The sequence below is a fragment of the Bombus pyrosoma genome, linkage group LG7, assembly GCF_014825855.1.
Source record: "Bombus pyrosoma isolate SC7728 linkage group LG7, ASM1482585v1, whole genome shotgun sequence".
Classification (NCBI taxonomy): Eukaryota; Metazoa; Arthropoda; class Insecta; order Hymenoptera; family Apidae; genus Bombus; species Bombus pyrosoma.
In genome coordinates this window covers 9,588,603-9,611,608 of record NC_057776.1, presented here as the reverse complement: position 1 = coordinate 9,611,608, position 23,006 = coordinate 9,588,603, and the positions used below count along the sequence as shown (strand labels likewise).

General features: G+C 34.9%; 2 protein-coding genes across 13 annotated transcripts in view; one reads left to right on the top strand and one right to left on the bottom strand.

Annotated features, from left to right (window-relative positions):
• LOC122569184 (circadian locomoter output cycles protein kaput-like) overlaps nucleotides 1–12,807 on the top strand; it is a 92,493-nt gene extending 79,686 nt beyond the window's left edge. For 6 of the 7 annotated variants that reach the window (XM_043729804.1, XM_043729805.1, XM_043729802.1 and 3 more), the window contains 9 exons: nucleotides 3,512–3,860; nucleotides 5,241–5,504; nucleotides 5,618–5,768; nucleotides 5,859–5,970; nucleotides 6,094–7,309; nucleotides 7,589–7,639; nucleotides 7,727–7,770; nucleotides 7,845–7,997; nucleotides 8,088–12,807. In XM_043729804.1, the coding sequence (XP_043585739.1) occupies nucleotides 3,512–3,860; nucleotides 5,241–5,504; nucleotides 5,618–5,768; nucleotides 5,859–5,970; nucleotides 6,094–7,309; nucleotides 7,589–7,639; nucleotides 7,727–7,770; nucleotides 7,845–7,997; nucleotides 8,088–8,174 (2,427 nt within the window). In that variant the 3' untranslated portion in view covers nucleotides 8,175–12,807. Of the gene's footprint in view, nucleotides 1–3,511; nucleotides 3,861–5,240; nucleotides 5,505–5,617; nucleotides 5,769–5,858; nucleotides 5,971–6,093; nucleotides 7,354–7,588; nucleotides 7,640–7,726; nucleotides 7,771–7,844; nucleotides 7,998–8,087 lie in introns of those variants that run through there. The other variant, XR_006317355.1, reaches the window with a different exon arrangement.
• Nucleotides 11,466–22,398, bottom strand: LOC122569198 (JNK-interacting protein 1). Of its 6 annotated transcripts, none has more exons than XM_043729846.1 (8): nucleotides 22,180–22,398; nucleotides 19,663–19,887; nucleotides 18,376–18,617; nucleotides 17,408–17,683; nucleotides 17,066–17,218; nucleotides 16,575–16,855; nucleotides 16,303–16,481; nucleotides 11,466–15,854 (listed from the first exon to the last, which is right to left on the bottom strand). In XM_043729846.1, the coding sequence occupies exons 1-8, from the start codon at nucleotides 22,260–22,262 to the stop codon at nucleotides 15,782–15,784; spliced, it is 1,512 nt and encodes a 503-aa protein (XP_043585781.1). In that variant the 5' UTR covers nucleotides 22,263–22,398; the 3' UTR covers nucleotides 11,466–15,781. The 6 variants fall into 6 exon arrangements, with proteins under 6 accessions (XP_043585781.1, XP_043585784.1, XP_043585783.1 ...); XM_043729849.1 differs by having other exon boundaries at nucleotides 17,066–17,188; XM_043729848.1 differs by having other exon boundaries at nucleotides 18,376–18,596.
• Nucleotides 22,399–23,006: the final 608 nt, after the last annotated feature.

Sequence of the window (23,006 nt, the reverse complement as noted above, 5' to 3'; positions counted from 1 at the left end):
AATCTCAACGTAGTCGCCGAATTTTTATCTCTAATTTTAGCTTTAATTTTATCTACCTAAAAGGAAAGATTCTTGGTATCTTAGATCACGTACATATGTAAACAGCGGTGCTCTCATATTCTCCTGAAATTCGACAGAGAACGATAATCAAACTGTAAATGATGTAAATCGACGATAATTTATAGCAAGGCATCGTCGAGCAATATTAGATATGTGATATTTCAATTTTAAAACGAACGATTAAAAGCATAAAAAAGAGAACTGCCATACGTTTTTATACCAACGTAAGAAACAACTAATCAGTGTTATTTTTAACTATGTGAATGATATAACGAGGCTGCAGCATGTAGCGAATAGCGTGTTTGCGTAACGAAGAGAAACATCGATGAAAACGAAACATTATCTGCTCCTTTGGTCTATCGTTATGCCGGTTTATCCCGTGTTCCTGCATTTTCGGCCTTTTTCCTTTCTCTCTTTCATTCTTTTCTTTCTCTTTTTCTTTTTCCCTTCTTAATCATTCATTTGTCATTCTTATTGGAAGTAACCAGTTAGGTACGCGATTCGTGCTCGCTTTTCAATCGAATTGTTTACTGCACGTGTTCGGATTCGGATTATTTCGAACAGAATCCGCGGGGTTTGGATGAATACAAATACCGTGGCGTGCGTGATTTCAAAAGACAAAAAATAAAAAAGTGAAAGAGGAATTGAAACGAAATGGGGAAAAATGTTGTCATGTGGAATATTTCACCGTATAATGGAAAAGAAAGAAACGTCGCATGCAACGACAAAGAGGAAGGAAGCAAGAGAAGGGAAGAATTGCATTGTAGGAGAGAAGTTTTACGTGGCACGTGTTCCACGCTTTCCTCTGACATAGGAGGTTGAAACAGTAAAAAAATTACTCGATTTCAACGGCAAGCGCAGTTAGTTATTTTGCAAAAAAATCACTCGGAGGTCGATGAGCTTTTTTTCCTTTTTTCTTCTCGTAACAACTCGATAGCCTGTCGATGGACATTTCGTTCCTATTTCAAAGCGATGTTTCGAACAGAAAAAGAGAAAAAAAAAGAGGGAACAAGAAACATAGTAATAAGATACGTCAGAGATTTTCCAATATTTTTGCTTCGATTTCTTCATAAAATAGAGAAAACGTTATTTAAACTTTATAATTCGCTGAAAGCTAACTGTCGTGTATTTTTCGATGATGAATCTTCTTTGACAAAATAACAAATACAGTGGCGTGGGATATATTGACATTTCTTTCTACCTTTTCGTTTTATTTGTATCGTTAAACGTTCTTGAGGCTAATGTTGCACAACTTACTCGTTGACTTCGCTTCGTTATTAACTTCATAACCGGTGTCCTCTAAGTGAACGAACATCGAGCAATAACGAATAAAGTTTCCTCTGAAACTTTACATTATGGTATCCCGATAATTACGAAAACTGCGATTGAGAATACTTTTAATATGGAACATCTCGGTTTCCAATCTCATCAGTTCTATCTTCGATGTACAGCCGCATCGTTAAAAGATAAACGTATTCACTGCGTACGTTTCAAACGATACGAATTAATATTTGCTTACGATTATACAATGTGTATAAATTAAAATAAATTTTACCACATTGATGATATAATCTTAATTATCATTAAAAGAAAATAGTCTAAGATTTTTTCGAATTATAGATTTAACGACGATAAGAACAAGCCCGACTGTAATTTAAGTATGGAAAAATGCACAGACTATACCTATATACCTAAATTACAAAAGTATGCAAAATTTCCAAAGCAGAGAGCTAGTTACGGCGTGAAAGAAACCTCGGTTTTTTAGGTTCTGTCTCATTAATCTCGCTCGTAAATTTATATATAAATATAAATTTACATAAACGTCTGTAACGCTACGCGTTGCGTACAAAGCCGATCTTTGTACATTTTTTGAAAAAGACGATATAGAAATAGATCTCGGGCGAAAATTATCCGTACGAGTACACGGCACAGTAATAAAAATCCAATCAGCGGTGAACGTGTTAGACTGAGCTCGGACGACTCGTCCCTTTTATCAAGCTTCTTCGTGCTTCATAGCCGCCCGAGCATACTACAAATGCCAAAGGGAGAAGCTGCAACAAGTAGCAGCAGGCGAAAGAAAGCAAAAAGCAAGCCACCATGGACGACGAAGCTTTTGCAGCTTCGACGAAGAAGCAAACGACGAAGACCAAACTCTGAACAGAGTCTGGCACCGTGAAAGGCAAAAAGTTCCTGTTCTATCGATCCACGTGGTTCTGTAATAGAGGAACCTTCGTGGCGTTCCAGATTCCAGCATAACGATAATTCGACGCTCGAGCGTAACGAACCTGGTGTTCGGCCGAGTTCCGACTTCGAAAGCGTAAGGATACCAGAAGACGGTTGAAAGAAAGAAGAGGGCTAGAGCCAAAAGGTGGAGAATGAAGGGAGATGAAAGAGGCAGAGACACGAGAGACCAAGAGGAAAGAAGAAAACGAGGAAGAAGAGGATCGAGAGAGAAAGGAAGAAAGATGGTGGAGGCGGGGCGAAGAGTTGTTTGCGCGGGATCCTCCGGGTTTTTTAAGGAGATAGTCACAATCAGCCGGTATTGTTCTCAAGGAGAAACTCCCCGCGGTGAAAACGAGCCCCGTCGCCGACGTGGTGCACCGCGTTGGCCACGATTAAATCGCAACTCCGCCATCGAGATGCAGGAGGAGACCGAGCAGGAACGCGTGGACGTGTAGCCAGTTTCAACGAAAGCGTTCGTGGAATTCGACGGAATCGGGATTCGAGCGGAGAAAAGCTACAAAAGTTCCAATAATAGCGATTGGAGTTGGATCTGAAGCAAGTCGATTGGTTTCGTTTGATCGTAGGTGATCGTAAGTTTGATAGATAGATTCGAGCTAGGTATAGTCACTTGAGTACAAGGTATTTCATTTTTATTTCTATTCTATATTTCAAATGATATTCTATCGATATTCTATTGGCGGTCAAAATGCAGTGTTAAATACGAAATAGAAAGTAAAATCTTACATTAAGTAATTCCTGCAAACAGTGCAAGTAACCTAAGGTCCGATAATTTTTAAAGGAAAATCGTTTGTTCTGAAGTGATAAAGATACACAACATTTGCAAAGTATATGATGCAATAATTTCGAAGAAAGAAACTATATAAAGAGCTTGAATTTTCTAGAATTTCAGCTTTCAAACAGAGCAATGTTCTCTCGTCTACGTAAAACCAAGCGATGAGATGAACAAAGAGTACCCGTGCGATCAATTTTTGAAAGCAACTTTTCCACATTTTGTTTATTTTATTAAATACTTTTAGTTCAGAAAATGAAATCAAGCAAATGATTCTGCTTAATTCTAATTATTATATAACTCAAGATGTTCTATATTCTCCTAATCCTTCTGTATCAGTCTTTATCAAAGTATTAAACATTGATGTCTTCATCGAGAATTACAGGAGAAAGGGATCAATCGATTAACACTTAAAAAAATATACATATGGCATTGCAGACGGATCTTTTAGGAAATTCGCTGTACACCTACATCCATCCCAGTGATTACAACGAATTAGAGAAAAACCTCATGCCAGATGACATACGGAGATTGGTGTCTCCGTCTACGCCGCATATCACCGATGGGGTGAACGATAATTCCAATTCGTCGGAAGACTCGACAACACCGAAGAACTATTGGAAACACTTCAGAGAGCAGAGACGTGGCTTTGAAATTAGATTGCTGCATCATACTGCGTCGAAGCAGGATACCACGCGATACGAATGGTTCGAGATCTCAGGAATGCTCAGGCTGGCGGATGCTTGCAAAAGTTCCGATTGGAACCCCAATCGAACGAAACATCGAGGTAAAGATGTGTACCGAAGCTCATTGAGATATCGTAACAGCATTCATAATCGTTAAAATTGAGGCTTAAAATGGGTGTAAGTTGTGTTCTTTTGGCGAAAATGTCTCGATATTTTGCGAACATCGTGACTAATTTCATAAGAAGTCGAACAAGACACTGACATTAATGTACTCTGCCATTCATAAATCGCGAGTCACTTAGCACGTTCAAGATAGAGATGTATGTGAAAATGTTGTAATCACAAAACGTAGTGAGTACTTAGTATAATTTAGTTCTCTTTATAGTATGCGTGTTTGTTAAGAGAGATTTTACATTGATCCGTTTTACTATGCTTTATTTTTTACATTAGCAGATGTTTCATCACTTACGAATAGGATGCTTATGGTGATTTGCTATCAATAATTAATTGCACATAACAGACGAGACAAGATGTTTGCATGGCTATTTTTCAATATTTGCGACTAAATGTCGACCCTTAATAACAAGCTTGTATATTAAACAAGCTAAAATATTAAACTTAAAATCTTCTTACAGAAGACACGACTTACACCCCTGAAAATGTAACTTTTTTACTTTTATACTACTATGAAAGTCTCGAATCTCGGGCATAACAATATTATTTAGTTTTATCAATAATCTACGCTATATAACAATAATGTAATTTTTGTCATTGCGATTTATTCATATTCTATTCGATAAATTGTACTCATTTGTACACGAAGCAAATGGTCCATGGATCTTGATCGATTCGAGACAGAGACGTGTCGAATTTCTACCAATTCTATGGGACGATGTTCCTCTTTTATCATGACACGTCGGGTCCGGTAACGTTGATTTTGAAACGGGTATCGCAAATATTTATCCTAGCCATGTATTTAAATTTAGACCGTCGCCTTCGTCGGCAAAAGGTGTAGGCGTAGAGTCGCAGATCCGTTCAACCGTGTAGATTCTCCGCTTTTAATCTCGTGAATTTACAGATTAGAACACGCATAAATGCATGCAGATGCGTCTTATATTTGAATACTATTCGTTGCTTTCCAATTGTTACCTCACGTTTTTCGATGATACCATACGAACAGAATTATATGGAAATCTCGAAGAAAAGATCTATTGCACATTTTTTTGAAAGTTGAATTAACAGAAAAGTATGAGACTCTGTTGATCGTTTTAATAAACACAAGTAGCAGATACTTTCAGTCAGAAGGCGATGTAATGTTGACCAGAAGAAACACGTTAGACTTTTGAAACTAGCGGAGCAGTGTAGCTTAGAAAACACTCGTTCTCAAAATGTATTAAATCGCGCTTTAATCACTGGACCATTCGATTTCCTGCAATTTGTATTAAACGGAAGATACTAAGGATTTTAATCTTCTCTTACAGAAATCACATCAAGCAGGAGAAACGATATCATTTTCGTGGGTATAGCGAGATTGTTGATGAGGCAGCCCATTACCAGAATATCGATCATAGACGCGAATAAGAACGAGTATATCACTCGACATTTGGTAGACGGCCGGATCATTTACTGCGATCACAGGATATCGGTAGTGGCTGGTTACTTATCAGAGGAGGTGTCGGGTATGAGCGCCTTCGGTTTCATGCACATGGACGATCGTATCTGGGCGATGGTTGCGCTTCGTCAAAGTTAGTAGAAAAGCTTGCACTTTTTGCAGTCCTGTATTTTTTTTCTCATTTTCTTCAGTAATTATTTTACGTTTCGTTGTAGTTGTTCGAATAATTAATATAATAATTTATAGTGTACGATCGTGCGGAGACTTGCGGATCATCCTGCTACAGACTAACTTCGAAAACGGGCGAATCCATTTATTTACGCACTCATGGATATCTAGAAGTAGATAAGGATTCGCAAATCGCAGTGTCTTTCGTATGCATAAACACATTAGTATCGTAAGTATCGCGGTATATCTCTGGGATGACGTGAATTTTTCTTTTCTTAAATTTGTTACAAACAAATTTATGGTATGGCTATTACGATAGGGAGGAAGAAGGTATCAAGCTAATGAATCAAATGAAGAAGAGATTTTCTGCTACGATCTCTGAGACTATGAAAGCAATGATTCAGAATGGTGACGATGCATCGATCGACTTGGTAATTTACTTTATAAATTTATGCGTAATGAATGATATAAGGTTTTAAGACAGAAATGGAAGAATATCATTGAACTAAAATAATTATTAGAAAATTATTAGAAATATTTAATCATGCTTGCAGGGCTCAGATTCGCAACATTCGAGAAGTAGTGTGGAGGATCCCTCGCAACTAGAGGACGCAATTACGTATCTAGTTAGCGATTTGTCGTCGCCTCTTCCGGAGGATCGCCTCACAGCATCGCCTATGCCAAACGAACAATACGTAAAAGCTGCAATGATTTCGCAACATTTACCGCCAGCTGCTGCTCAAGCTCGGAAACTGGGCATTAAAAAGATCAATCATTATTTGATGGTACAAGGCAAAGGAGGTCGGAATCAGAAACAAGAGTCAAAAGCAAATAATAAAAAACATGATTCCAAAGAGAGGCAAGGCAAATCAAAGTCATCTGAAGAAAAAATAACGCTACGTGAAGTAACAAAACAGCACAATCTTCATGATAATTCACAAGACAACCAGAGTTCACCACAAATGAACAGCATAATCACCACAAATGAGTCGACTGTAGAAACATACATAAGTACCCAACGAGATTCTGGAATGTCTCATCTTGAGACCTCTCAGAATGTGAATATTTTGAGTCCTGCTGCAGCTGTCAAAGTCTCCACAAATGTTTCAAATTCGCATAATCTATGTAAAATTAAAGTTGAACGTAACATGGATACATCGACCGTGGATTCATACATAAGTACTCAACGAGATTCTGGGATGTCTCATTTTGAGGTCTCTCAGAATGTGGATATTTTGAGTCCTACTGCAGCTATCAAGAACCCCAAAAATGTTTCAAGTTCGCATAATCTATGTAAAATTAAAGTTGAACATAACATAGATGCTTATACGCATCAACAGAAGCCTGTGATGGATTATGTTCAAAATAATGTCGATAACAATATTACATCTGACTCGAAGAATCTTCCACTGAAGAGGATATATAGCGACGAAGATACTAATACAAGTTGCAATAAAAAAAGACACAGTAACGTTCCTTACGCGTCATCTGACTCAAGCGACGATCAACAGAACGTTTCATGCAAGTCTTTTATTGAACAGGAATTTTCAGAACTTTCATCGGACTTCAATCAATACAACAATATAAATTCTCAGTCGATAAATGTTGCGGAATCTCCGAGTTCAATTTTAAACGACGTCGTTGTCGATTATCAACAACAGGTGGATTCTAGCGTACCGTTTATATCCCCACATTTGGATGACGAATTTAACCGCCTTCAGGATCTGAAGGACGATCCGTTGCTGAATCCAGGCCTGGGCGCAAATCCAGGTACCGAACTGAGTAAAGTAACGCTGCATTCATCTACAAACAAAGTAAACAAACAAATTATGTATATTGCAAACAGTGGGTGATACCTTTTTCCATTTATATTTCAATCGTACTTTGTTCAAAATATGAAAAGCTTTCTGATAAAATTCTATAATTTTAAGATGTCAAAAATATGTACACTTAAATGTCCAAATCTTTCTCTTATATCTATCTCTTTTGTGGTTTTTTTTTTTTGTTTACATTGGGTTTCAATAAATGATAATTTAAAATCTTTTCCAGATATTATAATGAAAATAATTGATGATTTAAGATATGTACCGATTCTTGAAAGTAAGTATATATATACTTATTTGTTATACAATATTAATACGTATCCAGATGAATTTTTCAAATTACCTTTTTTTTTTAATATTTCAGATCCCTTCAATGAAACGCAAGTACAACAACTACCTGATAACAATGTAAGTGTAGATTGTTAAAAATATTTGGTATAGTATTACAGAATATATATCGATTATTATTAATTTTATAATAGATTATCAATAAAGAAATAAAAAGGAAACATCTTCAACTCATGAATAGCATAGCATTACAAGAATCAGAGCTCAATAATATAGAAAGAGATCTGAAAAATCCAGTTTTACGAGCAAAAAGGGAAAGTTTAACACCACAAATGGGGTCCATACAGGTATGGATAAAACAACAATTTCTAATTATAATCTTCTTAATGCACTTTATTTTTAAAAAATTAAATACAATTTTTTATTTTGAATTTTAGGCAGAACATAATAAGCAGAAACAAATTCTTGAAACACTACAACAAGACCATATGCAAATAAACATAAAACACAATATTGGTGTATAAAAATTTTCGGGAATGCCTACAACACAGTTTCAAAAATACTTCTAAACTTAGCAAATTGTTCCTTTAAGAGGGAAAGTGTTATTTCATCAAGTTCATAATAATTAAAAGATAAATATACTGAGAAGAAGTATACAGTTGGCAATGATGTGCGTGTTGTTGCACATTTATCGCACTGAATATTCCAATGAAATTTACAATAACTTATTCGTCTATCAATGACACAACGATAAAGTGAAAGAACATGTAATAACAATGCAACAATATAGCGAGATCGATTTACGTTCTATGATTTAAGAAGAGATAATAATATTTATTATCAGAGACATCTAGTGAAAATAAAGTGTCAGTTGAAAGAACTTCAATATTTTGTTTTCAAATTGAATTAAGAAGAAAAAGCATTGCAAGTAGGAAACAGACAAACTAATTAAGATACTTTACGTCGTGTATATGCAGAATTTTTAAAACGCATTACACATCGCCTAATGTTTGGCGTAAATATGAACAATTTATGTATTGTAAGTGGTGAGCGTGTTTTACAGTTTTAAAGGTCCAGTGTTGCGCAGTTTTCAAATTTTATCATAGCAAACTTGTGTATAGTGTAAAACCAATTTTGGATGGACACACTATTCCTTTAGCCTTCAGGACCGTTTGTGCTCACCCGTTGTTCTCGATTGAGAACGAAAACTATTTCTACGTCGAATAGACTAGAATATGTATATGTATGAATGGATTTCACCAATTCTGTTTAAATTGTACTAATTATCGAAATTCGATTTAATCCATATTAATAAAAGCAAGATGGTAGTACAAAATTTCTGTTTTGAACGAAAAAAACTATGTCTTTAAAAAAGAATATATTATAAAAGGAATATTAGATACATAATTGTATGTAGCTTTTATTATTGTTACTTGAAGATAGTAACAATCACATATTGACTATAAACGTTTCGACTCTTATCGATTTCTTTTTTTCCTAAAGCAATTTCTAAAATTGTGTGGATTGCTTATTATTTCTCTATTCATGTATATACTACTTGTGACATACATATGCACTTTTAAGCATTTGACGCATTAACTCGTTATTTTTACAAATTTTTTGAGAGAATTCAATTCCATTGTATATATACGTAAATCAATGTTATATTTCGTGTTTGCAATCGTCATTTATGACGAGTTTTTAGATTTTATTGGTCTCATTATCCATCCATAAGTAGCATAATCAGGCAAATGAACTTGCCATTGAATGTAAAAAGAATGTTAAAATATACAGAATGAAATTGTGCACAGGAAAAATTATACATTATGGACATATTCAATACATATGAATAATATGTATATCATTTTAGTCCCATTTTCCTATGTACAAGTATCAATAAGGCTGATAGATTGTAAATAAGAATTCCGAATATTTCATTGATCGTATTACCGATTAAGGAAATACGTTTCCTTTTAGGCCGTTTTCTTCTGTTCTTTGTGTATTGTTCATCATTCATTCATGTTATATATCTATTTACAGTTCATGTGCTATTTCTTAAACGCACTGAAGAATTTTTCATGTTCTTACCTACTGATACGAGTTATGATATCAGTAGGATTTAGAGTCGTAATTCACAAATAATCTTCTAATGTTCATGCAGCCATCACCCCTTTTTTAACGTAAATTCGTATTTTGAAATATGACGACAAAGCATTGTACGCATGATATTTTTTAAAGTAACAATATTTGTCTAGACTCAAATCAGAGAATACAATTTATATTATTTTATGTGCCTGATGACTTAGAAAAAGTTAATATAGATTATGTATTTATTCTGATTATCTTTGAACGATGCTTTGTACAAATAAAAATTATGAAATTACGAGAAAAGGGTAATTATCTGCGTATAATTATCTACGTATATGTGTATACATCATGTTCATTGTAAAAAAAATGATCGTTAACTCGTTTTTATGTCATTGACATCGATGTCAAGCGTATTGAGGTAGATCGTCGTTCTATTTTCGTTTTCTTCAACTAGCGTTATGATATATAAATGTATAATATATTAAGAAAAGTATAATATATTAAGATATAAATTATGCTCATTTTCATGGTTAACAGAGTTCGACTATTCTTACCTCATGATCGCTTGACGTTGATAAGAAACTAAACTTTTTTACATACTATCATACTGTTAGTAAAGATATAAATGATCCCGCGTGTAATCATTATGTTATGGGGTGTTTAGTTAAGTGAATGGCAGACTTTCCAATTTGTCATTATCATCATAGTACAAATAGCAAATTTAAAGTGTCTATGTTTAGTGTCACTCTTGATCCCTTTAATTTATCAAGCAAATTGTTCATATGTTTTATGATTCTTGGTGATGCATTTCGTGCTTAGCCACTGAGCTCATGTTTTGTATGTCTAAAAAAGTATGCATAGAAATGATATTTCTACAATTAATTGTTATTGAACCAATTACAAATTGGTTAACTTATGTAGTATCTGTTATATCTTGTTAATTAAAAATATTATAATACATATAAGTGACTTTTATGTGTTTCTTGCCTCGTAATAAGATAACAATATGTAATTCGTATTTATATGAACATTTATTAATGGCAGTGAAAAAATATGTAATAGTCATTTGGTATGAAAGAAAATTACAAACTTGCCTCATCAAATAGAAATCAAAATCTTTGCTCGATCAGAAAATATGTTACAAAATGAACAAAACGTGACATAAACAGATGGCACTACAGGATTCGCTATATATTTAATCTTATAATACTGTAAATACTACCTTTATTATATTTTATACTCTGCTGTTTGCACATTAGTGATTTTTACAATTTCTTTCTGTAAGATAACATAGCACAATTCAACACGATTGTGTTATACATCCTTCTTGTACATTTCTATACATATATCTTTACAAGTAAAATGACAATTTTCGAATTATTGTATGGTCGAATTACAATATTGATTTGCATCCTGTGCAAGCAATGTCAAAAACTTTTATGTAAAGCGATCGTCTCTCCGTAATCTTGTTTGTAAAAATGGAAACGAAGAAGAAGAAGAGAGATAGAGAGAGGGAGGGAGAGAGAGAGAGAGAGAGAGAGAGAGAGAGAGAGAGAGGGAGAAAACGAGAAAGAAAGGAGGAAAAAGAAAGTTAAACTTTATGATGACAGTATTACGCTTCTGCGTAAGGTAACCGCATAGTAATATATTAATCATTACTTTTTAGAAATACTGAGAACTAATAATATAAATTAAAACCTTCATTATGCAATATGTGAGTCGTTTTCTATTGTCAGATATATATATATATTTTTCTTTTTTTTTCAAGCTTGCACAGTTGTACTTTCACACGAAAGTTGGAAATATTAGTTCCTATTCTTTTTCTCATTTCACTATGTAATGAAATAAAAACGACACATATATTTGCATTCGTATTGTGTGTACAGAATTAATTACATTGTACAGGCTAATTTAGCTTTTAACTTCGGTGCTCTCGAAAACTTATCGAACACTGTGTAAATTTCGCCGTAGTTATTAGGATACCTGCGAATGTGATTCGCTTTTTATGAGCTTCTTTGAAGAGAAATGCGCCTCCAAATTATACTACACTTTGCACATTAAATGAAAGCATAATAAAAGTTATATAACTGTTTAATTACAGTTATCGTATATCTTTATTAAGTACTTTCACATTCATATATGTATATGACCTGAATACTTTTATATTAATTTTATATCCACGTTTTTATGTATATATATTTATACTCAATTCGAATATGTTAATATTGGTGAATCAAAGCAAGGTGTTGAGAATTATAAGAAACTTGTAATATTGGAGGTGTATAGCTCTTCGTAGATTGCCAAAGAATGATAGAAAATAAAACTGAATTCCGTTTCTCTGTTTTTTCAAATTGAGGGAAAGAATTGATATTACTGTGCACGATGAGGAGATTCATGCAGAAATTTATAAAAATGTTTACAGTCGCGTTGTTCAGTGCAGCATAGATATTGAAACGAAGGAATCTAAAGACAAGAGTTTACCACGTATACAAACATTAATTTCGAGGGACTCGTTTTCCACTGTTTAATGAAACAAAATTAAAACAAAAAAGATGTTAAACATGATTAAATTAAATTTTTGTCTTTCTGTTTACATGATTAGCATTAAAAATTGGTATTAAGATTGTATATCTAGTAGATCACATTCTTGCAGTAATCATTTCCTAATTTCTGTTTCCAAATAAATTAAATATGATTAAATGATAATACAAAAACAAAACACATATATAGAGAAGCATAAATAATGAGATGAAAAAAGATAAATTCTTAGTATATTCAGTATGGAAATATTATAACGATTGGGATCATGTACACGTATAACTTGTGTCAAGACTGAATTATCAAGACTTTGTAGGAAGCATAACATTTTTGTAAATAATACTGCCTGGGATAAATATATGTAGAAATTATATGAAAAAATTGCAAGCATTGCAACCCTCGTTCAAATATGTATTTTGATCCTAGTGTCCTGTCTATTTCATAGAATCGATATGTGTTCCTCAATATATTTAATTGTTTCAATAAAAACAAAACAGAAAGTACAGTAAGATAATAAAATATTTAAAATGATGAGTTTATATTTATTACATAACAGGATCTTAAAATAACTGCAAGACTGGCTGCCCTGCAAAGTATTACAGACATTATCACATTAAACACTGTCAACATAACTGACAGTATTTCTTCATGTTCTTGCTGGACTGTGATTATTTTCCTGCTAGTTTATAACACATTATTTGTCCCCATAGAATTCTGCTATTCTTAAACATTCTGTTGTTCTCCTGTTTCTTTTTTCTTTGCTTTTTTCTTCTGAGCATTCATCTAACTAAGAAATAAGTAAAGAGTTCTGCTAAGCATATAGGATTCATTTAGATCATGACTGTCAGAAAAGAACAATTTGGCCAGCGCTTCCAATGTAGGTATGTACGTACTTATATTACACGAACGAACAAAGCGTGTATGTTCTTTTCGAGCAAATAACTTGGTAAACAAGGTATTTTGCCCATTTAGCTATCATGAGATAAAAAAACAAAAGAAAAAATCACAATCGATAACGAGGATTCATTCCTCTGTATAGCTATTGAAAAGTTGTAACTATACCTTAATTTATGATTTTTTATCGAGCGAAGGTTCTAATCGAATCTCCAATCGAATATCTCGATGGCGAAAACATCGAAAAACTTCAAATCGAAAGATAGAACGATAAATATAGGTTTCACTTTCCATAAACGATCAACGGTAACATTTCCTTTTCTTCTTTTTGTCACAAGTAAATCTACGTTTCTTTTTAATCAAGTTTTAAAGGTAACGGACATAAATGTAGTCAAAGTATGGTTTTTTGCATCACGCACCTTTTTATTCTAACTCGACGATGCAGTTCATGAAAAAATTCAAGAGTAAGTAATAATGAGTTATACACACGCGGATGATATTAATTTGTACCTGTATGAGAAAATAATCGTAAAGGCACGATACTCGAGGCGATCTCAATCAAAGGCACGTATATTTGACAGACGATGGTGCAGACAAGAGTCTCTTAGTAATGAGTAAGCACTGTAGTTTGTCTCTCAATTTTTATTCAACATACTGTGTGTAACTGAGTTGTTCAATACGTGTACAGCGTGGATCAAATCCCAAGCACGTAATCATCTAAACTAAATGATACCTATAACGAGACTGATTCATTTTTAACATATACAGAAAAGAAAGAAAGTCGAAGAGCAATATTAGTAATTGTATTAGTTGCTGCATATAAAGTGTCGCTTTTTTCAAATAAAACGTTAACAATATGTAATTTCTTCAAAATAACACATATTTAATTCAAGTAATTTCCACATGATTCATTATCTATTATTTATTATTTTAGATTTATGAGAATTATCAGTTCTAAAATTCAAAAGTTCTTGAAGTGAAGCTGTTACAATTTCTTTTAAGATGGAATCTCCAAATGCTAAATACATATATGTATACAATAGCTTTCGTGGTATGTAAGAAAATTATACGAATATTATAATTATTCGTGGCGGCCAATAATAAGGTTGTGATGTTTTAAATATGTAAATCGTCTTAACGTTACATATACTTGATTTATAATAAACTTCCTCTTCTTATTTGTAGTTGATAATTGGCAACAAGACAAAATTTAATGGGTCATCCCATCAACGACATTTCATATGCACCAATCTAAGGGTATTTTCGTTGACAAAAGCGATACATCGAAGGATATCGAAGAATTTTCGAATTACGAGACTTATCATGAGACTCACGATCGAACATTATAATAAGTATGGTACAAATTAATAATCGCGACTGTTTTATATATACCTTTCATTCTTATTCATTGTTTATATTTATAGATCGACCTTTTATCGTTCGGTGCGTGCGATTTGATTCGTACTGCATGAAAGTTCGCGAAACGCTGTAACGCAGTACAATCGATAATAATAATCAAGATTCAGGGAGGCCAATGTGCGTTTCAATCGTCGTTTTGCGATTCGAATCATCCGGAGGTCGCGGAATCGAATAAGATCGTAAAACGTTAAAGCCTTATCGTTTACAACGTAATCTATAATTAACGATTCTTTCGGAAAGAAAGATAGAAAAATAGACGTGTCTCTAAATACGATACGATAATAATATCTCTTGGCGCGTTTGGAGATCGTTTCCTTTCCTTTTTCTTTTTTCAAGAAAACGATATTCTTTCGTTGCCACGATTTAAACGTAATTCGGAGCAAATTCGAAACGTTTATACGGTTGAAAGCAATGAATCGGTCGTTCTACACGCGCACGACAAAAGAAATTCAAACTGAAATTTTGTTCGCTACCATTTTTTTTATTCTGAAATAAAATGTTGGAACGATCCACACTATTGTCGGTTTCGTCTCGTTCTATGTGTCGCTATACGGATATCTTGGTCGAAGGATCGAAAGGTTAACGATTAATTCTTATCTGGTAAGTAATTAGTGTACGTTATTCAAATATTAAAGATTTTTCACCCGGAGTTCAAGTCTCCGCATCCCATCGTAGTAACAAAAAGTAATAAAAGCGAGGAAAAATGATTTCGCGACTAGTGGAATTGCCTCACAGGAACTATGGATTGATTCGTGCATAAATGGAAAGTGGTGAAGGCAGGATGGATGGATGAGATAATGGAAAACTGTCGAGATCTGTAGAAATGATAAATTAAAAAATATATAAATAATAGATTAAATTTAATAATTAATAAAAAAACAAGAAAAATAAATAATAAATTGAATATGTGGAAATAATAGACGGCATTGAATAATCGGTCCCGACGTGACGCTTCCCGAAATTGCTCGATACATACAGATATATGTACATACATATAGGTCTACATACAGATAAGTACTTATGTGTACATGTATATGCATATATGTATATGTACATAAATTGGGTATTTGATTCGCGTCTATCATTTTTCTTTTATAATATCTACAACTAAGGGCAGTATGTACAAGGGACAAAGGAATGTGAGATTTATCTTTTCCTCCGTAGCCGCTATACGACAGGCCAGCAGTACAATCTATTCGATATAGATATCCTCTATCGGGAAAGCAGTCTCGATGAACTTCGTGTAGAACCGATGGAAAGCACGCCTACGAAAGAAAACATAATATACTTACATATCAGTAACCTTTTTAACAATCGTAGGTAGGTAGTTCGTAGGAAACGAACGTTGGTTTATACGGTGGCTTATAATGTTCAATGAAGAGAAAAATTTTAATTACATAACGTTACGGCCAATAAAGAAAATTTTGTTTTAATTCAGCCGTGAAATTAACCCCTTGTTCTTTAATTACAAGAATGATTTAGTTGGTTCATGACTAAACAATAGCTATTTATTGCTATAATACAACTTTTACTTAACATTCTCGGTCTAAAGAATTGAAACTGAAATTAGAGTTCTAAATGAAATCTATCTTTATTTAATCAAGAAAGGAATTCTCATGAGTACGATTTTATGTTGTGAATAAGGGGGTTAAATGAAATTATGAATTATAATAAAAACAAATTGATAATAAGAAAGTACAGGAAAATGCATACCCGACGGCTTCGGCAACGGGCCTCGTAGATTCTTGACCGATGAAAACGTGGCAAGCGAACCTTTGCAAGGTAGGATGCTTCGTGATGAAGCCGAGGTAGCGATGATCGCGAGGATGAAACGCGCAAAATGAAACATTCTTAAGCGAGTAGAAATAATCGTGACAGGGTCCTTGATTCTTCTGCAAAAACACAACATACCATTTGTTTAAAAGAAAAGGGAAGAATAGATACGATGGAGAAGGAAATTTAAGAACTTTTAATCTTGAATATACCCGTGGTTTACTTCTATCGACCATTCGAAGACCCTGATCGGACACTTCCAAGATACAGCTTTGTGAAACGGGAGATTCTTGCGAGTTTCCGACAATTCTTCGAACTGCTTGACAAACGACACCAGTGCCTTTATGCGCCAATGTCTCCACAGATCCCAAATAACCAAGAAGGTATCTTTCCCTCTTCACCTTCGGCGCCGAGGGATCAAAGTCACTGTAATCCATGTCGACCGCGTAAGCCGAGGGGAAGATACCTTGGCGACCTGTTCTCAGATTCACACCTTCAATACGAACACAAACATATAAACATATATCAATCATTACTAACAAGTTCATTGTCATTGATGTTCTTTAACTTGAATTTCAGGTTGTTCAACATTATATCATAAGAAGAGTTTCCTTGATCTTATTTAGGAATAATTAAAATTTTGTATGATTGCTCAAGATAAAGAACGAATTGATCAAACCTAAGAGTCAAAGAATATTCGAACCTTCACACCACAGATCGTCAGCCTCTTTCTGAACGTAAATAGGATCACCGATTTCGAGGTCGATCTCATCATGATGTCTTGGTACGAATTTATGCAATCCTCGATGCGTCGCCTCCAACAGCTCTAATTGAGTAAAAGGCACACCACCGCTTCCTTCGAAGCAACACGGAAACAAATATAATGAAAATTATAATGTAAAATTGTATTGAAAGTTGCAATGAACAATGACATTCCATCGTATGAGAAACAAATAGAAACTCTTAGTACGAAACACACGACCAAGTAAAACTAAGTAAAATATTTATATATGATTTACGAGAATGATATCGAGGGTAAAATCACCTGGTGTACTACTCGGCGAAACAGAGTCAGTGTTCTGCAATGTGTTACAGGGAATCGGCGACACACTTTTCGGTCCATTTTCCGGCGAATGGGCAGTGGAATGACCACTGTCAGTAGCCATTCGCTCGCTGTCAGGTGAACTATCCTCATGACGAAGCCTCGAGTGACATTTTCGTAAGACTAAGTGCGGCCGGCTAGAACTTGAACCAGTTGCTGCATTCAATTCGTCTGCCAGAGACGATGACGACTGCATAGACGTCTGACCGATAGGCAGAGCTAAAAAAAAAAGCAAATATTTTACAAAACAAATAAATTTATTCAAGCAATTTGAATAATTAATAAATGGCTACCTTCTTCCCGAATGAGCAGGTACTTCAAATCATGTAAATTTAACATGTTTAATTTTCATGTATAAACAATGACAGACTACTCATAATGCGTTCGACGCATATTAGAACAAATGTGATCACAGGTCAATAAGTCTCGGTTATATGTATCTTCAACAAGTGACGTGACGTAAGTTAGATGTCATTATGGATTTTCTTTGGTTGCGGTCGTCGATTCTGCGGTTGAATGCATGGTATCGTCAAGATCAGTGAATCAAAACAGGTGATGAGAAACATATAAGATAAGGCTGATTCGCGATGGATCGTGTTACACATTGAGGGTCACGTTGTCAAGGTATCATAGCGTAACAACCTTTCCCTCACTGACCTTTTATAGTATAAAATATCGTAGCAATTTTATTGTATATCTATTATAACCTATCTTTTTGATTCACAAAGAAACGGAAGAAAAAAACCATGAACAAAGCTGAATTGTCTCTGATAAACTATTATGACTACTACAGTTCTATAATACGTAATTTAAGAAGGATTTAATAGTTACTGGGTGATATTATATCTAAAGGGTTAAACATATGTATATGTATATATGTATATCGATATTTACAGTTTTAAGTTTCTTACATTTCTTCGTTTTAGGAATTTCCGGTAATCTCCGACGTCTGCGCTCGGTGCTACCACTTCCAGGACGATTCGAGGGTACATGTTCAGGTGTCGGCCAGGAACTCAGACTCGAACAGGAATCCCCGACGTCGCTGACTACGCTATCTCTACCACCGTTACCGGTTCCGGTAGTGCTACCTCCACCAGGGCCTGGTCCACCGACGCCTGCCGATCGACCCCTGCTGCTCAGTCCACCGAACAAGCTAATGTCACCCAAGGGTAGTCGTGTAGTGAGCTAAGCTACCTTTCACCATGCCATTTAAAGTGTGTAGATTTTACTTTCTTTTTCTCTCTAATTGGGTTTCCACAATAGTGAGTGCCACTAATAAATTCCCATCACGATTGAGAACGGATAACAAAATTTGTTTCTTTACACAAAAGCACCACGACACTCGTATCCTTGCATACTTGTATCTTTTCTGTTTAATCAATTAGCGAATGGTCATTCGTTTTTCCTTTTTATTGTAATAAATTTCATTTCATTTGTCGGTCTATATCACACGCAATTTCAGATCCTATCGCGTTTAGCGCCTAATGTTATGTAATCTGTTCTCAATGCTTTAACGACAGGGGGAGATCATTTCTTCAGGAGATGCAAGAGGATACACAGACGACACTGGAACGCACTGCACGAGTCACTATCCTAGTCATAAGTAAATCGACGTGCAAATTTGCCTTTACCATAGTAGCATTTCTAAAATTAAAAGAATATCGGTAGCTTTTTTTCTTGGAAAGAATAACGAATGCTTAAAAATAATTGTAACCCTGTACATCTATAAAGATTTAATTGGAAATGTTTAAATTAATAGAGGAACAAAAACTTCTTGCATGCAGAAGTTACAAGAAGTTGCATTCAAAGAGGAAACATAGATGCACAACTAAATTTGAATTTGAATATAAACAGGCCATCTAAATTGTTTCATATCAACGACACGTAATTCATTGAACATGACATATAGTTGGAAATAATTAGAGGCTTGCCTACTCATTTCGAAAATTACAACTAAAATTCACTTCGAGCAAGGAATCCCCTGATTATCTCCAACAAAATTCAAGACGAGTTAGTTAAAATTGCCACTTTGATTTACACTTATATCAATATCATTATAATTTGTAAAGGAAAATTCTGGCTTAAACAAAAATTGCACGATCTCTCGATAATTTTTCAATTCCACAGTCTTGAATCAGAAATTTTGATTTATGGAATTTATATGTTCGCAGGCCAAAAGAGAAGTAGTGTGCACTTACGATGTTACCAACCTAAAGTCGCTATCAGCGACGATGGAACAGTTGTGATCGAGATCTTCGCTATCGTCACCGGAAGTGTGTCCGCTCTGATTCTCGTGCCGATGAATGACCACCACTTCCTCGTCCTCGGAATCGCCTGCGACTCCATCGCAAGATCTCTCGACCTCTGGGTCGCTATCCTGCGACGAGGTCGGTGAATCGTCTATCATCACATCGTGAACGAGCCTGTTTTCAGTAATAGTTCGCAGTATTAATTATTGAAATTGATCATTTAAAATATAAAACTTTTAAGGGCAAAGATCAAATGTTACTAATGTTCTTACCAAATACCAGCAATGATCATTATATTAAATTCTTGATTAATTTTAGAGGCAAAGAGTGAGACACGAAGAAGTTTTAAGCGTGAAACCAAGAAATTGAAAAAGTAGGAGTATGATATTAATAGAATAAGAATGTAATGATAACAGGAGCTGTATCTGGAAAGTACCAGGGAATCCACTATACAACTGTTAGTAAATTTTATATCATGTAGATGAATGATATATTCTTTAGATTAATTTTTCTACTAAATAATTAAATGTTTTGTAATATAAAAATGGCGTTCTTGTTATATAACGGATAATATGAAAGGTATATTTTCGTTTCTAGGGAATAGGTAAGATCTTCTATATCATATTCAACGAATATCAGAATCAATTGAAATTTCCTAACAAAAATAATATGTCGTGTTTTAGTACGTCTTCTGTTAAAGTATTATCTATTTAAAAAGCAAGTGAATTAAAGTTGACAGATTAGAACTCCCAGGAAACGTCTCGCGACTAAGAAACACTCGGATACCATTGACCAACAGGTAAACGACGTGTTATTTTAATCTTGTGGTTTGCAGTATATGTATGCGTATCTTCTATAAACTTCAATGTTCATATCGCCCAACAGTTATATCAAAAATTATATTTTATTTTTCTAGAAAATATAACAGTGTTTTATAAATACAATTATTTATTATTATCGAAAACGGAGAGATAGTTAGTCGTTTTAAATCCGATTCTATTTACGAACCTCGAAACTTATAATCAATTCGTCGCTGTAAAGAAATGGGGACGACAGATTAGATAATTAACGATAAAAACTGAGGCGTGACTGGTCCATTAATAGCGCGTGCTTGTTTTGTACAAAAGGCAAGTAATCATGACTGACAGCTAAAGTGGAAATCGTTTCACGTATACGATAGACTCCAATTGATTTTATTTCATTCTATCTTGCCACTGCATCGAGTATCGTTGCCCGTAAATAAATAAAATTTTCACGCACACTTTGCATTTTCAAATCATGGCTGATCACTTACGAAAATACCATTTGATTTATAGACTTGACTTATTAGTAACAATAAAGGAGATACTTCATTTTTATATTTACGTATTTAAGATCTCTACATTAATTCGTTATTTTTTATGATAAACAAAATAGACAAAATAAAAGGATATTATTTACACACTTGTAAAAGTAAGAAGAAGAAAAATCTTATAATAGTAAATCAAAGATGACATATAACGTTAAAAACGGTAAAGTAATATTTGATTTAATCATAATATCAGTTTAATAAAATATTAAATTTGTAGCTTTTTTTATGAAAAACGATAACATTTGGCAAGTGTCGTATATATACTGCATTCTTCCGCACTGAATTTATTTCACAGACAGGGAACAGCATCGACCGCGCCTCCACAGTGTATCTTTTTGATGCACTTATACCTTACCCCTTTAATCTCCTCCCGAATGTGCGATTCATCGGATCGAAACCTACTCTCTAAGCAATAAAATCTCAACGCAACTCGACTCGAAATGCATTGAATTAATCATCAGTTACAGAAAAGAGCTACAAAAACACAATGACGCTTTCCCGTAATGGTTAAAATTTTGCAATGACGAAACTATGTCAGACTAGATTAATAAAAAGACAACAAGTATTTCAGCAAGAAAGTAATCATACTACTAGAAGTTAAATCAAGAGGGTTGCTTTTCTTCCCATTGTAATCGCATAAAACTAATCCCCAATTTCACAATCGCTACAATAGACATGTAATAGACATATATCATAGACGTTCATTCACACAGAACGTTGCCAATTAATTTCATCCCGTCTCTACTATTTTTACAGCTCCTTACAGCTCGACCCTAAAAAACACGATCACCTACTATACTGTCAGAAGCCTTGTCACAGTGTCGATAGCGCAACCCCTATTTAAGGAGGTATACTTTTACGTCAAAGATCGTCCTAATTCAGTCATCGTAGCAAAAACCAACATGTTCAAAAATCTACCTTTCTAATAAAACAAGGAAGAAGGAAGAACAAGTAAATTATACATTCTACAAATAGAATGTCCCATCGACGTGTCACCGATGTACGTTTCACGCCATCCTTTCTAACGATTCGCCTTCAAATGTCAGAAACATCGCACGCTGTACAGGAATATATTCGGAATGGCAAAACAGGAGAATGGAACGCCATGTACTCACGTGTAATTGGAAAGTGGTGCCTTGAGATGCTGCGGAAGCCTCTCGAAGTAGTGTCGAAATTCCTCAAATTCGGTATCGGCCATTCTGCAACAGCCAGCGGAAAACAGACGGCGTGGGGTCGGTCCTGAAGGCGGCCGTGACGGCCTGATGGAGAGCTGCTCGGCGACCCCCGGAAAACCGTTAGAGCCAAGATGTCGCTGACGTTGGGGACGACGTCGGTCGAGCACCACCGCTTCGACGCTACTCGCGACGCCCTATTGATTCCTGCGTGGTAAGCGTCGCGCACACCCCCGCGTGCACTCGATGATTTTCCGTGAACGCGCCGCCAGGAAATCGAACGGGAGAAGCCAGCCGGCCGAATCTAAGGCGAAACGCCTTGGCGAACCGTGGCTCCTCGATTTAATATTTCAATCGGGCCGTCCCGATCCGAGCTGACGGCCCTGAAACGCGCATAACCAAAAATATCGACACACCATGTACTGAGATCTAACGGTTAGTTTTTTACTTCAAAACAGGAGGGTAACTTTCCCTTCGATGGAACGGATGGATCGAGCGGTTTGCTTTCGTTAATGAGAAACCTTTTAACGCGTTGCGACGTCCACTATATATTGTGTATGTATGTAGAAGGAGCGTGTTTCTTAAGGCGATCTTAGAATCATGACTTTTTTTATTTTTATACTTTTTTGGAATGATGAGAAATTTGATTTTTACAGACATGTAACGATAAGATATTTTTGTGTAGAATGACTTCTTTTGTTTTATGACGAGCGACATTCGTTGAATTAGGCGATTTTCTGAGTCGACGAAAGGAAATGTAGTATATTGCT

Excerpts from the sequence above, each read along its gene's own strand:
- LOC122569198 (XM_043729846.1), bottom strand. The coding sequence starts at position 22,262 with ATGGCCGATACCGAATTTGAGGAATTTCGACACTACTTCGAGAGGCTT. Across the intron at positions 17,684-18,375 it reads AATTCCTAAAACGAAGAAAT|CTCTGCCTATCGGTCAGACG; the intron begins GTAAGAAACTTA and ends TTTTTTTTTTAG. Across the intron at positions 15,855-16,302 it reads CCCGTTGCCGAAGCCGTCGG|GCGTGCTTTCCATCGGTTCT; the intron begins GTATGCATTTTC and ends TTTCTTTCGTAG.